The sequence below is a fragment of the Anabrus simplex genome, chromosome 1, assembly GCF_040414725.1.
Source record: "Anabrus simplex isolate iqAnaSimp1 chromosome 1, ASM4041472v1, whole genome shotgun sequence".
NCBI classification, from domain to species: domain Eukaryota; kingdom Metazoa; phylum Arthropoda; class Insecta; order Orthoptera; family Tettigoniidae; genus Anabrus; species Anabrus simplex.
Window position 1 is genome coordinate 1,498,382,853 of NC_090265.1, and position 15,735 is coordinate 1,498,398,587.

At 36.9% G+C, this 15,735-nt stretch overlaps 1 protein-coding gene across 3 annotated transcripts in view; it reads right to left on the bottom strand.

The window, feature by feature from the left end:
• LOC136858445 (titin homolog) overlaps positions 1 to 15,735 on the bottom strand; it is a 415,865-nt gene that overhangs the window by 26,786 nt on the left and 373,344 nt on the right. For 2 of the 3 annotated variants that reach the window (XM_067137993.2, XM_067137992.2), the window contains one exon: positions 10,505 to 10,665. In XM_067137993.2, the coding sequence (XP_066994094.2) occupies positions 10,505 to 10,665 (161 nt within the window). Of the gene's footprint in view, positions 1 to 10,504; positions 10,666 to 10,971; positions 11,103 to 15,735 lie in introns of those variants that run through there. The other variant, XM_068225556.1, reaches the window with a different exon arrangement.

Consider the following 15,735-nt stretch of genomic DNA (forward strand, 5'->3'; position numbering starts at 1 on the left):
GCTAAGTTGAACTGGCTATCGACGGCTCCATATTTTATTAATCCCATGTATATTTGGACAGCTCTTATATTTGTATTTCATCAATATTGATTTTACTGTAATAAACCCCTTATTGTAAAACTTTGAATGCAGCAAAGTTTTCAGTTATTTTTAGTAGGATCTATTCTTACCTTGCACTTTTTGGTATCCTCTTTATTTATCTAATTAGGCCTTTGTTTATACCCTGATCCCCTGAATCATGCACTCCTGAGCTGCTGAGAGTGGATACGCATCGCAAGGTAAGCTATGTGCCAAGCATACCCACTTTGGTGGACGTATTGATCACTATGATGCACTTGGTTCGATCTTGGCGTTTGCCTGATGGGAACCAATGCATTATAGGGCACAATATGGTAGCAGTGGCATTTAGAAATTAAGTTATGCACATGCAGTGAATAATGTAGAAACATGTTACATTGATGCCGTTGAATGAGCTTCTGGTTTGATGTCCTTAAAAACTGAAGGCGAAAGTTGCTCATGAAGGTCAAATAATTTCTATCAAGTAAGTGGTGAAGATTTGCAGTTCAATGTGGAAATAAGTGGACCGATAAATAATAATTGGAAAAAGAAGCCAAATTAGTACAAGGGCTGTTGAAAAAGGGGGCCGATCAAAAAGCAAAAAGTAATAAAAAATGTGATTTAAAATATAATATGTGACTCACCTTGTGCCGTGGTGTGTTGGACGTATTGCGTAACTGATACAAAGGGAAGCATGAGTAGGTAAGGGAGCGGAAGAACGGGGTAGGGTAGATCGGAGAGAATGGGGAAGGGAAGAGGGACTATTTTTTGGCGGGGCTGAGGGGTGTGGGAATAGGGGTAATTGCTGCAGAAAGGTACCATGAATTGAATGAAAAATCGATTTATGATTTGTTAAATTAACATTTCTAAAAGTAATAATGAGAAGATCAAATAGAATATTGGATTTCTCCAAAATGTCATTAAGGTTGTAGTTTGAATTGAAATACTTATCTAAATGTATAAAACAGCTTTCTGTTATATCATGTAGGGGGCCTTTGTTTAATATCTTAAGGATTTCCATATCTTACTCTATGTCGGTAAAATTATGATTGTAATCTTGCATGTGCTGACCTACTGCGGAGAATTTGTAATATCTTAGGGCATTAATATGTTCTGAATATCTTGTGTTGAAACTCCTCCCAGTCTGTGCAACATACAAAAAATTGCAATTATTACACTTGAATCTGTAAACTCCTGATTTTCAGGAACTATTAATCCTGTTAACTCATGTGGAACTATATAGAATATCTGCATTTTTATTGTTAGTTTTAAAGGCTATTTTTACATTGTGTTTCTTAAAAATGGTTAGTGATTTTATAGATCTCTTTATTAAACGTGAAGGTAGAAATTAAGGGGACATTGGGTTTATCTTTCTTTAATGTGGTCAAAGGATGATGTCTGTATTTGTTTGTTATTCTTTCAATTAAAAAATTATTGTAACCGTTGGATTTAGTGATACCTTAAATGGTGTTCAGTTTGTTTTTTTAGATCTATTTTAGACATGGTTACATTAAAGGCTTGGTGAACTAAGCTATTGTAAGTTACTCGTTTTTGAGTGTGTGGATGTATTGAGTCTTGGCAGATTGTGAAGCAGTTTGAGTGGGTTTTCTGAATATTTTATAATTTAAAAAGGTAAACTGGTGATGGTTAAAGATACATAGGCTAGTTTATTTTTTTATTATTTTTGGATTCAGGTGTGAATTTAATGTGTGAATCAACGTTATTAAGACTGAGAAGAGTGGTAGCAGCGTCGACTGCTTTTTCATCCATAATTACTAAGATATCGTCTACATATCTAGCCCAAAGGAGATTATTGTCCAAGTTTTTGTAGTTGTCAATTTTAGTATGTTCTAGAAAATCGAGGTAGATTTCTGCTAAGATACCTGAGGCAGCCGAGCCCATTGCCAAACCTTCCTGTTGACAGATGATATCAAAAGTGAAGAAATTGTTATATATAACTAACTTTAAAATGGACATGAAATTCTGGATTTCTAATTTACTTAAATGACTGTATTTAAATTATGTTCGATAATAATTTTGATACTTGTATGCTGGGATACGTATTCAGGATATCAAAAGAATGGAGTGAAGGGGTTGGATATTAGTTCTGTAGTGTTCTTAATGGATTTTTTGGAGATAGTTTAAGTTGGTAATTGCTCCTCAAAAACTTTTGGATAAACTGAGATATTCTGTATAAAGGGCTTTTGCAGTGGGAAGACCTTGATTCTTGATTATTAATTTTGTTTTTTCTTGATCTGTAAATAGGTATCGGGTGTTTTTTAGGGTGTGTTTGAGTAATCGTTGATTTCTCTATGTGGGGTCCTTTTTAACTATGGAAAATGAACTTTCCGTAAAGAATTTCTTTGTTTTGCTAATGTACTCATTTTCGTCCAATACAACGGTTGTATTACCCTTGTCGGCTTTAGTGACGATAAGATCGTCGTCGCTGATCTTTTTAAGTGCATATAAGCGTTTTTGTTGGGCAATTATATCCTCCTTATTGTTATAATTAGTGGGGTTGATCGAATTATTTGGAAAGAAAATGTTGTTCAGTTTTCTTTTCTATACAGATTCTTAATTCATCTTGTTTATCTATTGGCATTTTGTTAATGGTCAGCTCAGATTCTGTGATCATGGTAGTGGCTGTGTTAAGTGCGTTAAGGTTAAGGTTAGGCCAATTATATTTGAGGCCTTTAGCTAAAATCAAATTTTTGTCTTCATTCAAAGGCACCCCAGATAAATTCATAACTGGTGGATGAAATTGTTCAGTCCCGTTGATGGTTATTCTGGTTACTTTAAACTGGTTGTTGTAAGGATTAGAGTTTTTTAGTGTATCCAATTTTTTCTCTAAGATTCGCTTTCTTAGTTAACTTGGTAAATAATTTATTATTGACTTGGGTCTGAAAAAGATTCCAATGAGCACCTGAGAGTAACTTAGCGGCTACAAGGTGAATCTCGTATAACCTATGATTTAAGAAGGATTTTTTCTTATATAAGAATCTGATTTCTTAACCAAATTTTATTAGTTTTATTGTGATTTTTAATGGTTTGAGGCGAAAAACGATGTTTCTTAATACTGCCTTTGAGGAAATTAGGTGTTAAATTCAGCAAGATACACTGTTTAAGGAATTCAATATCCTTGCCCAATTGGGCTATTTTGATTCTTAAGCGTAAGTATAGAAAGGCTTTTAGTTTTGCCTGGTAGGCTGTATCATTAAGAGATATAAATTTCATTACAGATCACTCAACATGAAATTCGGTCTAGACAACAAAACAAACCTCATCAGGGAAACTCTCACTAATACATTTTCCAAAGTCAAATTTATGGGAGAATTATTTCCTCCTTTTGAGATCAAAACTGGTGTCCGACATGGTGACGGACTGTCCCCCATACTGTTCATTTGTGCCTTGGAGAAGGTAGTCAGAGAATGGGACAAGACAACTAGTGGTGGAATTTGATTGGGATCGGTAAACAAGGGTATCAAGATAAAATGTTCAGCTTTCGCAGACGACATGGCCTTACTATGATATAGATGTTGATTCCCATAGGGAACCTAAAATATTTGTCCTGAATGAGTAAATTTTTAATACCAATATAATGGTCCGTTATTGGACATTATAAATTTTCCAGCTAACTCATTCTTGGTTGCCTGCGTTTCGCCCTCGTGTGCTAAGTTAGGCTCGTCAGTTGGGGCTTAGCACACCACCCAAGACACAAGGCTAGTGCATACCGTGGAGGCCACTGCATAGGCTATTTGAAGCCACCAGCAGTGCCAATGCACTATGAGAGCTATGTCTCATTTCCAAAAATAGATGCCTGCCTGGCCATCAAATGATATAGATGTTGATTCCCATAGGGAACCTAAAATATTTGTCCTGAATGAGTAAATTTATAATACCAATATAATGGTCCTTTATTGGACATTATAAATTTTCCAGCTAACTCATTCTTGGTTGCCTGCGTTTCGCCCTCGTGTGCGAAGTTAGGCTCGTCAGTTGGGGCTTAGCACACCACCCAAGACGCAAGGCTAGTGCATACCGTGGAGGCCACTGCATAGGCTATTTGAAGCCACCACCAGTGCCAATGCACTATGAGAGCTATGTCTCATTTCCAAAAATAGATGCCTGCCTGGCCATCAAATGATATAGATGTTGATTCCCTAACTTAGCACACGAGGGCAAAACGCAGGCAACCAAGAATGAGTTAGCTGGAAAATTTATAATGTCCAATAACGGACCATTATATTGGTATTATAAATTTACTCATTCAGGACAAATATTTTAGGTTCCCTATGGGAATCAACATCTATATCATTTGATGGCCAGGCAGGCATCTATTTTTGGAAATGAGACATAGCTCTCATAGTGCATTGGCACTGGTGGTGGCTTCAAATAGCCTATGCAGTGGCCTCCACGGTATGCACTAGCCTTGCGTCTTGGGTGGTGTGCTAAGCCCCAACTGACGAGCCTAACTTAGCACACGAGGGCGAAACGCAGGCAACCAAGAATGAGTTAGCTGGAAAATTTATAATGTCCAATAACGGACCATTATATTGGTATTATGGCCTTACTAGCCGAGATGTGGGAGGAAGCCAAGGAGCAGTTCTTTGAACTGCTGAAGAGCAGAGAAGATAGGTCTCAAAATCGCCTTTGGAAAGACCAAAATAATAAGCAACATTAAGAATCCTCCACAACATTTGAAAGGGGTAGGGGGGGGGGGGGAGGAAACAAAAAATAGATATCATCACGGATTTCAAATACCATGGTGAATGGATCAGATGGAATGGTCTTGAGAAGAAAGCAACGGAATCTCGACGAACCAAAATAGAAACAGCCATCCAGCTTACAAAAGACACCTATAACAAAAAATCCCTCTCCTGAAATTCCAAGATCCGACATTATAATACAGTAGTCAAGCCTGAAGCCCTTCATGTTGCAGAAATACTGTCTATAACTACATATGGTCCAATGGAAAAGTTGGAGATATAGGAAAGGAAAATACTACGAAAAATTCTGGGCCCCCAATTCCATAATAACGAACTTTCACACATCAGCAATGAACTCCTGTATAGGAAAACAGAAAGGATTTCTTACACAATAAGGAAAAGAAGAATTGACTTGGACCCGAAAAGGATAACTAAAAGAAACTTAGACTACTTCCGCAATAAGAAAACCAAGCCGAACTGGTTTAAGGAAACTGAGAAGGACCTACGAGAGCTCCAAATTACAGAAGAGATGCTCGTAGATGGATCCGCGAAGAAAATAACCAAAGATAAAATAAAGAGGTTTCAGAACAGGGTGAAGCCCAAATGACAATACAGAATTTCTGAAGAAGAGAGGAAGGCAAGATCTGAAAGGATGAAAAAGTACTGGGAAGACAGGAAAAGACAACTCACTAACCAATGATTGATCTATCATACCCCAAAGTGGGTGAAACGGACTAGAGAGAGAGAGAGAGAGAGAGAGAGAAAGAGAGAATGAGAGAGAATAATAATAATAATAATAATAATAATAATAATAATAATAATAATAATAATAATAATAAACATGATATAGGCTTTTTGGGCTTATACCGTGTCAAAAAAAAAATCTCAAGATTTTCTTCTGAAGACGCGAGGAAAAGTTCTCTGCGAAACGTAAAGAATTTCACCTTATTTTCTTGACATGGCATAAGCCCTATAAAGCCTATATCATGTTTATAAGTACGGGCCATGAAAGCATTAGGGCCTAATGGTAACAACAACAATAATAATATTACTTGATTTTATGTCCCACTAACTGTGGTTTTCAGAGATGCTGCAGTGCTGGAACTTAGTCCCATGGGAGTTCTTTCACGTACCAGTAAATCTACCAACACAAGGCTGACGTATTTGAGCACCTTCAAATACCACTGGACTGAGCCAGAATCAAACCCGCCAAGTTGGGGTAAGAAGACTAGTGCCTCAACCGTCTGAGCCACTCAGCCCGGCAATAAATTCTAACTTCTTTGCAGTTATTTAAGACTAGGTAAACAATTGATAGGGAATATGCCAACTGGGTGAGAACCCTAAATGCAGATCAGTTGTAACTGATTCATTGATTGACTGATTAATGACTGAATGATAAGAGAGGAACAGGTTGAGATGCTTCAGACACACCAAATGAACGAGCAGTGAAATGATGACAAAACTGAATTTGGAACTGCAGCTGGAGGGGAAGAGAGGTCGAGAAAGACCAAGAATGAGATCAGTCAATTTATTGAAGAAGAGCCTTAGAAAACACAAAGTGATTAGACCGCAGTAGTGAATGAGGAGTGAAGGAACGACTGAGAAAAGTAGACAGGAACCCCATTAGCTTCAAAATGGAATGAACCGGGCAAGGGGAAAATGATGATGAATGCAGGATGCATTGGAAGGCAACAATTTTGCCACCCATTTGATGTTCACTGATGAAGCAAGATACTGTTTAAATGGAAAGGTGAATCACCACAATGTCTGGATATGGGGAAAGGAAAATCCTCATGCTGTAGTGGAACATGAACAGGATTCCCCCAAACTGAAGGTCTTCTGTGAAATCCCAAAAATGACGGTGTATGGACCGGTTTTTTAATCTTACTGTTAGTGATTTTTTCCTTCGGGGAGGAGGGTGGCATGTTAAATATACAGTTTATGTACAACCATAGCCAACAACATTGGATGAGCTTCAGGACTGCACTGCTGCTTCAATGGACATAGGGTATGCTACAGCCAGTGTGGACCGAACTGGAGTACCAGATTGATGTGTCATGTGGCAACAGGAGGACATGCTGAACATTTGTAATTTTTGGACTAGAACTCTGTGAATTATCATATATCGATCATTATTTTAAGTACAATACTTTGTGAGATTCAGGTTTTTAAAACCCAATGAATAATCTGTAATAACCCTGTAGAGCAAATCAGAACACCAAAGCACAAAATTTAATTGCTTGTAAAATAATATAAACATTTAGCAATGATTGATACAAATAGATGTTAGAAATTTGAAGCAACCACAACACTGGATCACAAGAAATTTCAGAAACAGTTTCTTGAACTCTAACAATACTTCAAGAATTATTTTCAGCCTTCATAAAATATAATTACAAGGGTAAATCAAAAAGTAAGCTCCCTAATGTTAATTTTCAATGAATGGGAAAAGACAGGTCAGAACACTGCTTTGTTTTAGCATCACTCCTTTATTTTTCAACATAATCACCAAAGTTGGCATAGCCTAAAAATGAGGGGGTTTTTCTTTGACAATAATGACATACTGTTTGACATCTCTAATTACGCATTACCCATTTTCAGGGTATTGAAGAGGTGTTGCCTTGCAGGTGGGAGGGGACTACCACAGGTAAAGGGATCCAACCCCAAAAGAAAATCCTCTTTTGTGATAGGCCTAGCAAGTCAACAGAAGAGTAATAGGAAATTGCTTTCAAAACAAAAAAGAGTCTCGGAAAGAAAAGAATGATAAATGCAGACCCTACTTCCAGTGCCCCCCAAACATAATGACAACTTTCAGAGTCTGATGCTAGTCCAGCATACACAGGAAGAACACTCAAAGTTAGACAGAATAAAATCAAGAACAATAAGGTAAGAATTGGTACCCTGAATATATTAACTCTGACCAGGAAGTGTATTGAAATAACTGATATGATGAAGAGGCATATAGAAATCTTGGGCCAAAGTGAGACAAAATGGAAAGGATGCCACAGCAAAGATGGCTATAAACTGTACTGGAGTGGAACAAGTGAGAAGCTGAAAATGGAGTTGGATTAGTCCTCCACAGAGATGTTGACAGCATTTCAGATGTTATTACCTTCATCAATGACAGGATAATTAAGAAATGATCCACCTGAAAGGAGAAGACATTACAGTTATACAGGTTTATGCTGCTCAACGAGGTTGTAATGATAAAGAGAAGCAGAGCTTCCTTACAAGAACAAGACAATAGGTTTGATGAGGAGAACATCCTGATATTAGGTGACTGCAGTGCTCAGGTGGGAATGGAAAGAGCAAGTTATGAAGAAATCGTTGGAGCTTTTGGCTATGGAAATATGAACGTGGAAGGAGAATGCTTACTTGATTTACACATGCAACATTAGCTCTTCTTAATAAAAGATGCATTGTTCAAAAAAAAAAAAAAAAAGTTGGATGGCCAATTCAAGTCTTTAATCGTCTACATAATAACCAACACAGTATGTGGAGATAAGGTACATGATGTAAATACAATGCTAGGTGAAGATCGAAGTCCAAGAAGTGTGGTCTAAGTAGGTCCATTCAAAAGAAGAGTAAGAAGAAGGAAAGCGTGATCTCAGCTACAGTGTTGCAGACAATTTTATACCGGGTGTCTCACATAAGAATCGTCAAGCACCTTTTCTATTGTGTTTTAGAAGATATTTTCAATTTTGTTTTTGTAGGAAAGATCTTAACATGACGATAAAGATGGAATTAAAGAGAGGACAAATTGCAACAAATGTTCTTTTATAAGATGAGGAATAAGGGATTGGAATAATTTATCAAGGGGAATGTTTTGATAAATTTCTAGTTCTTTTAAAACATTTAAGAAGAGGCTACGTAAACAATTAATAGTTCTTAGTGACTTAGTGACTAGTTCTTTTAAAACATTTCAGACATTTAAAACATTTAAGAAGAGGCTAAGTAAAATATTAATAGGGAATCTGCGACCTGGGTGACAGCCCAAAATGAAAATCATTGATGACTGATTGATTGACTAACTGATGAAGATGACAACATAACCTTAGCTGACTACACAGAATGTGACAACAGTGTCGTGGATTGGCACACATCTGAGACGCTGCAAAAGGAAAGTGATGATAGAGAGGATGAAATGGGACCTACACACGTGCCCATCCTGAAAAATGCCACAGAAGCAACAGATGCTGTTTGACTATTTGTGTTGAGCTCTGTTGTTGGTAATGATATAAATGTATTAAAAAAGACAGATTTAGTCATATGTAAGTTGTGACAAAAAATAAACAGCGGTCCTCTCTATATTTGTATTTCAATCTGAAGTGTAGTTACACTTGTGAATGTTTTCTTAAAAATCACATTGCCAGCCTAAACTCACAAGAAATAGTAAATTTTGCTTTTTTCACTAGTATGTTTTCTATTTTTATGACTTATGTAGTCCCTTCAACAATGAACTAACAAGATTCCATTGTATTATATACCATTTTAATATTCCCTGTACAAATACCACAGGCAAAAAGATACTGCAGATTGCAGCTAAGTAAACCACCATTTCAGAAGTTGATTCTATGGGTCGCTATCTCATCCGCAAACAGGTTGATGCTGCACAAGTAAACAAAATAATGTAAGCACTGAGGCAGAATATATCCATGTCATGATTACAGTACTTTATAATTTGTCCTCACAGGGTAGATGAGCCGCACAGAGCTGAGACGTGACATCTGTGACCATAACCCAACTTAAAAAAATACAGTCTGATAAAAAATATCCATATACCCCTCAGTACACATAAACTAAAGCCTGGATGTCACTGAGACCGTAGCTGCTGCTATTAAAAGCAGCTGAGGGCTTGATATTGTTGAGTGCTATGAGATATTGGCAGAATGGGTGGAGCAAGGCAGCTTAGTGACTTTGAATGTGGAATAGTTATTGATTACCTATGTTAGTAAGCAATTAGTCAGAAATATTTCTATCCTTCTCAAGATGCCAAATCGACTGATAAGGCGTGTGGGACGTGGACATGGAAAGACACCACCAGAATAAAACTATGATGGGGTAGGCTACTTGTGTTGACCAGCAGGGACTGCTGAGCATTGAAGAAGGTAGAACAGGAAAAAGCGTATGATATTGTGTGATATCATTACTTATGCGTTCTGCATAGCCACTAATTGTGCAGCTAGCATAATGTATGTGTGATGGGAGGTATGAGGACTGGGATTCAAGGCTGAAGATAACCACCTATAAACTGCATATTTTACTGTTGAATGCCAAGGACTGCATTAGGTAAGATCGTGTTAAGAGTACTGCCACAAGTTAATGGATGATTAGAGAAGTGTGATTTGGAGTGATGAATCATGTTTTACCATGAAGCAGTCAGATGGGAGGGTTTGGATGTGGCAAATGCCACTTATAACACTGCTTCTGACAATCCAGAGCTTAGTTACCTAAATAATCTATGCTCACAGCCGTGGAGAGATTTGTAACACATATCTCATTTTAGTAGCCAACAGCTATGTTCATGTGTTACCTAGTGTGAATGAATGGCTACAGCGCAAAAGACGAATCAATTATGCAGTCACTGGGAGAGTGACTTCTTGTCTAGTAACAATTGAGATGAAAAAGCTGCCAACCTAGTAAATTAAAACCTTAGGACCATGTGCTATATTAATACGAATCTTGTCCTATTATGCAGTATTACAAAATGATCAAATAATATTACATCCATCTAAACTTACCTTCCCATTACTATCTTCTCCAATATTGTAAGGACACTCGGGATCACCAAAATAGTCAGTGTTAACAGCAACAGCTTTCTGCATTTTTAAAAGCTTGTCATTAGCCAACTGCCGTTGCTTCATAGTACGAAGTGGTTTTACCTCGAATGGCAATTCAAATACTAAAAATAAAATAAAAAACTAAATAAGTATTTTAAAATTCTTCAGGTTTTAATAGTAATGATGATGTTTCCTAATATGTCAACATGTTAAAATGGATGCACAACTATTTTAAATGTTATAAATGGAAATGAATAAGCAAGTAACAAATTAAGTCATGAATAGAAAGGAAAATGAATAGGAACCCGTAATAAGATAAACACGACAAGTCTGCATCAGAAGATGGGGCAATTAAAAAGGAAAAAGGGAAAAATATAAAAACACAAAAGGACAAGGATAATCACCACATCTTCATACACTATTTTCTCCAAAGAGACAGACTCTCCCCACATCAAACCAAGTTCTTCTACATCCATTTAATCTCAGTCCCCAATGAGCTCATTTTTGCTTCCCAGTTTCATCAGGAGGGCAGGCTTCAACATTTTGTCAGATCTTCAACCTTGAAATACCAAGGAAAAAAAAAAAAAAAAGTTACAATTGACTTTATGTCGCACTGACACAGATAGGTCTTATTGTGATGATGGGATAGTAAAGGACTGGGAGCGGGAAGGAAATGGCAGTGGCCTTAATTAAGGTACAGCCCCAGCATTTGCCAGGTGTGAAAATAGCAAACCATGGAAAACCATCTTCCGTACTGCCGAGAGTGGGGTTTGAACCCACTATCTTCCGAATGCAAGGTCACAGCTGAGCCCCACCTAATCGCATGGCCAACTTGCTCGGTAAGTACCAAGTGTGGGGTAAAAAGAATACAGAATAAACACAGGAAAATGGCAGAGAGAAAAGAGAGTGTCTTCATCCTCTTGTGTTTTCATGTTGATGTAATTCTGTATTGCTCCCTATTGTGATGATAACCTACCATATTTATTCTATTGCATGTTCCTGTTTTTCTATACTTGGTTGTTTTTTTCCCTTTTTACTATTTGCTTTACGTTGCACCAACACAGATACGTCTTATGGCGACGATGGAATAGGAAAGGTCTAGGAGTGGGAAGGAAGCGGCCGTACTGCAGGTTTATCAGTTCCGCTCTGGATCTGCCTTGGCCTCTCTTTCCTTTCATCTGGAACTCCATTCCTTAGGCAATGTTTCTTCATACTTCTCTTTAATAAGGTACAAATATCTTCATTTCATCACTCAACCATTCTACATTTATTTCCACATATGTGCAGAGATATGCCAATTACTATAGATTTTACATCGTTTCTACGGGTTTTTCACATATACTACATCAATACGAAGGCAGCACTGATTATTACAGATTTTACGAATTCAAAATGCTCTTTATAAATTCTCTATTTCTTCTAAAAACGGGGAAAAAACAGTCCCATATGTTGTAGATTCACTGTTAGAATATAGTTCTCGAAAGGTTATGAGATAGTGACGTTTTTCTACTAATTTTGACCTTGAGTGCAGCATTCTTTGCTGAATAAAAATTCCCAGTATATGTGCTAAATTTCTGTTCTGTTACCTCTGATTTAATGAGTTGCTCCCAGTGATTTTTACTTCCGCTGTCTGCTTTTGTTGTGAATTGATGCCAGGCAGTGCAAGAGCTTACTTCAGTGAAGTGAACAATGACATTAAAATGACAAGAAACCAGGTGAGTTGGCCATGTGGTCAGAAGAGTGCAGCTGTGATCTCGCATCCGGGAGATAGTGGGTACGAACCCCACTGTTGGCAGTCCTGAGGATGGTTTTCCATGGTTTCCCATTTTCACACCAGGCAAATGCTGGGGCTGTACCTTAATTAAGGCCACGGCCACTTCCTTCCCATTCCTAGGCCTTTCCTGTCCCATTGTCGCCATAAGACCTATCTGTGTCGGTGCAACGTAAAGCAAATAGCAAAAATGACAAGAAGATATAAAGCAATGTACAGGAGAGTTTTCATGCCTAAGACTATCGAAAATTTCACATGCAAGCGTCATTTTCAGTTAAACATGGAGGACGCAATGTCTAGCATCACCATGTGGGAAAAACCCTCCCATGAAGAGTATGGATGCATTAACAGGCAATATTAGACACTCTTGTCTTTTCTTTACTACAAGAGTGATTATCCTAGTGCTACACAGTCTGAATATTATTTCACACATTGTTTCATTGCATATATCCTTCCCTCATTGATAGCGGGCCATGCCACTATGAAAATCTCTGTGTGCATTCACTTTTTACTCTTATCATTATCCTCTGTCATTATCGAGTAGCCTAGTTACAAACATGGCCAACTCCATTTTTTAAAAAATCGGGGTTATTGCTGATTCATACAGTAAAGAATATGGGGAATCTCATTACGAGATTATTTAGTATCAAAATCGGCCATAACAGTGTTAATTAAGCATTATAAAATCAACCTAAGTTACATAAACGTCCAACTCCTTAAGGCATTGGTAACAAAATCGACCAATTCCACGTCGACCAATCATAAGTCTCAATTTAATCATGTGACTGGCACAGATTTTTGTGGGAACTGGAAGTAAACAGTGGTTGTTGATATTGTGTGATATGAATGATTGCTGTACTAGAAATTTTTAGCTGTTGTTAATAGTTTTATTGTACCGTAAAAGAAATTAGGTAATTATACATCAAAAGGCTACTTTGTGATATGGAGAAAAATATCACTGGCCATTCTTACATGCCGAGCGATAGAGTTTTCGGAACAATTGTAAGAGATTTAAAGAAAGTGGGTACAATAGTTCAACTAGAAGACTACCACGATGTTTTTAGGAAACATGGAATGGTAAAGCTCCTGAAAACCCACTGGAATAATCTTGATTGGAAAGCTGAAGCTAAAACGTGTGTGAAAGATTCTGGAGCACTTCACTTTAAAATTTCACAAATTAAAAGACTTGTGCTTACAAGGATGTCAAACTTGATTACTGTTAGTGGGGAACTCAACTATAATTTTGAGATTGCGCAGTCTTTGTCAGTTACGAAAAAAGATAAACGGTAAAGGTAAAAGGTAAACGACCGAAAGATATAAATCCTACAGAACTAGTTCCTGGCATCAGAGTAAAGCCATTGAAGATACAAGATGTGAGAAATTTGCTTCAGAAACACTATGGAGAGGAGTGGAACAAACATGAGAAACTGAAATGGTTTCAAAAGATTATTGACGAAAATGACACCAAGCCAGAGGTACCTGCAGAGGCTGATTGTTGTGAATGTCTCATTTTGAAGTTGTTGAAGTGATTGTGAAGTTTCAAAAAACTGAAAACTATCATAAAATGTATGAAAGATCAACTTTCTTATATTTGTCTCATTTATAAAATAATCGCATTTTCTTCATTCAAATTGACAATTTTACATATTACATGTTTGTTGAATGCATCTGTCATAAATTTTAGAATTACTGACCATTTTACTATGTTAAATCAGTGCATTAGGCGTGGAGTTCAGTTACAAAGGTGGCCAGCTCCATTCGTTACTTACAAACTTAGCCAACTCCATATTTCAACAGTGATTTTCTACTTAACTATGGAATATCGTATACAAATATTTATGTAAATATGTTTCTGATATTGCTGAGAATCTGCATTCAAAAAATTAACTCAAAAGGTAAGTAGGAAATGTATTAAACAGTTTTTTGCCTCTCCTGAAAAATTTTAAGAAATGGAGGTGGCCATGTTTGTAACTGGACTACTCCATCAGAAATCTAATTTCTGCTGTTTGAATTAAATTTTCAACCTTGTTTGCCACCGGCTAGATTTAAAGTTGCGTTATTTCATAATAAGCATGTAATATTACTCCTACATTATTTCTTTAGTTCTCATCAGTAAAAATTTATTACAAATTAGATTCTATACTCTGCGATGAAACACACAAAATTATATCCTTAAGCTGATAATAGCCATTCTCTAATTCATCAATATTAATTTCCTCCCTAATACTTCAAATTTCAATATCTTTATCTCTGATTTCTTGTGACACTCTCCTCTTATTCCCTCGATTCTTCTGCTTTTCACCACACTATACAGACAAAGACGCCAACCTTCAAAAGGGGTAATCAGTAGTGTGAATCTCAGGAGAGACAGTAGGGAATGCAACATCTTGGCACAATTATATATACAATTTCAAACAATATCAAAATGTTTTTCTATTCCTACAAATTAAGAAACAAAAGAATTATTGTACATATGCAAACATAGCTAACAAGGAAACTCTTCCATGAGTAAGTCTCCAATCTGATTGAGATCTGATATGGAGACTTTACTAGGAATGTTTTATTCAGTTATATCACAATTAGATGCCCAATGATATATTTAGCACCTGTTTTGGGGTGTTAACATTTGCTCACTTGAGCACCACATAGACAGGAGTGACCCAGTGAAAAGCAGGTAGAGGCGGTGCAGTCAGCCAGTTCATCTGCCATACTCTCACTCTTTCTCTCCCTCGCATACATATTACTTTCCCATCCTTGGCGAAACAAACAGGACTGTGTGGCCCTCAATGCAAAATTTTGCAGTATTAGTGGAAATACTCCTTCTTTATGACTGTGTGACGTGAACTGGATGTGTTAAATGGCAATGAGTGGTAGAATGTTATATGTATGTTATATATGCAATGTATACGTGAATAATTACATGCTGTTACTATTCACTAGTGAGCTCTTATAGTTGTTTTTAATTATGAACAGATAACACAACAAATTACTGCACCCTGCTATCTATTAATCACTGGAATGTTGTTCAAAGCCTAATGGAATTATTTGCTGAAGAAGACCGTCAAGAAACTGCAATAAACAAAGAGGAGGTTGAGCTGGCTTTTGAAATATATAGTAGGTTATGAGTGCGTATTCCTTTAACAAAAACAACTGCATGTTAATTAATTAATTTATTGTTTTTATTTGTTATCAGGACTTATACAACATGCTAAGGACAACGTGGCTGTTGATAAAATTACAGAGGATTCTTTACAACTTTTTGATCCTGATCGTACTACTGATGATGACACCAGATATGAAAGTGATTTTCTAAATGCTGCAGGGAGTGATGGTGATGATGTTAAAGACAGTATGACTAAAAATAAAAATAAATTGAATTCTATGGTGGTAAACAGAGAAATCTGAAGTCTGTTATGCATAC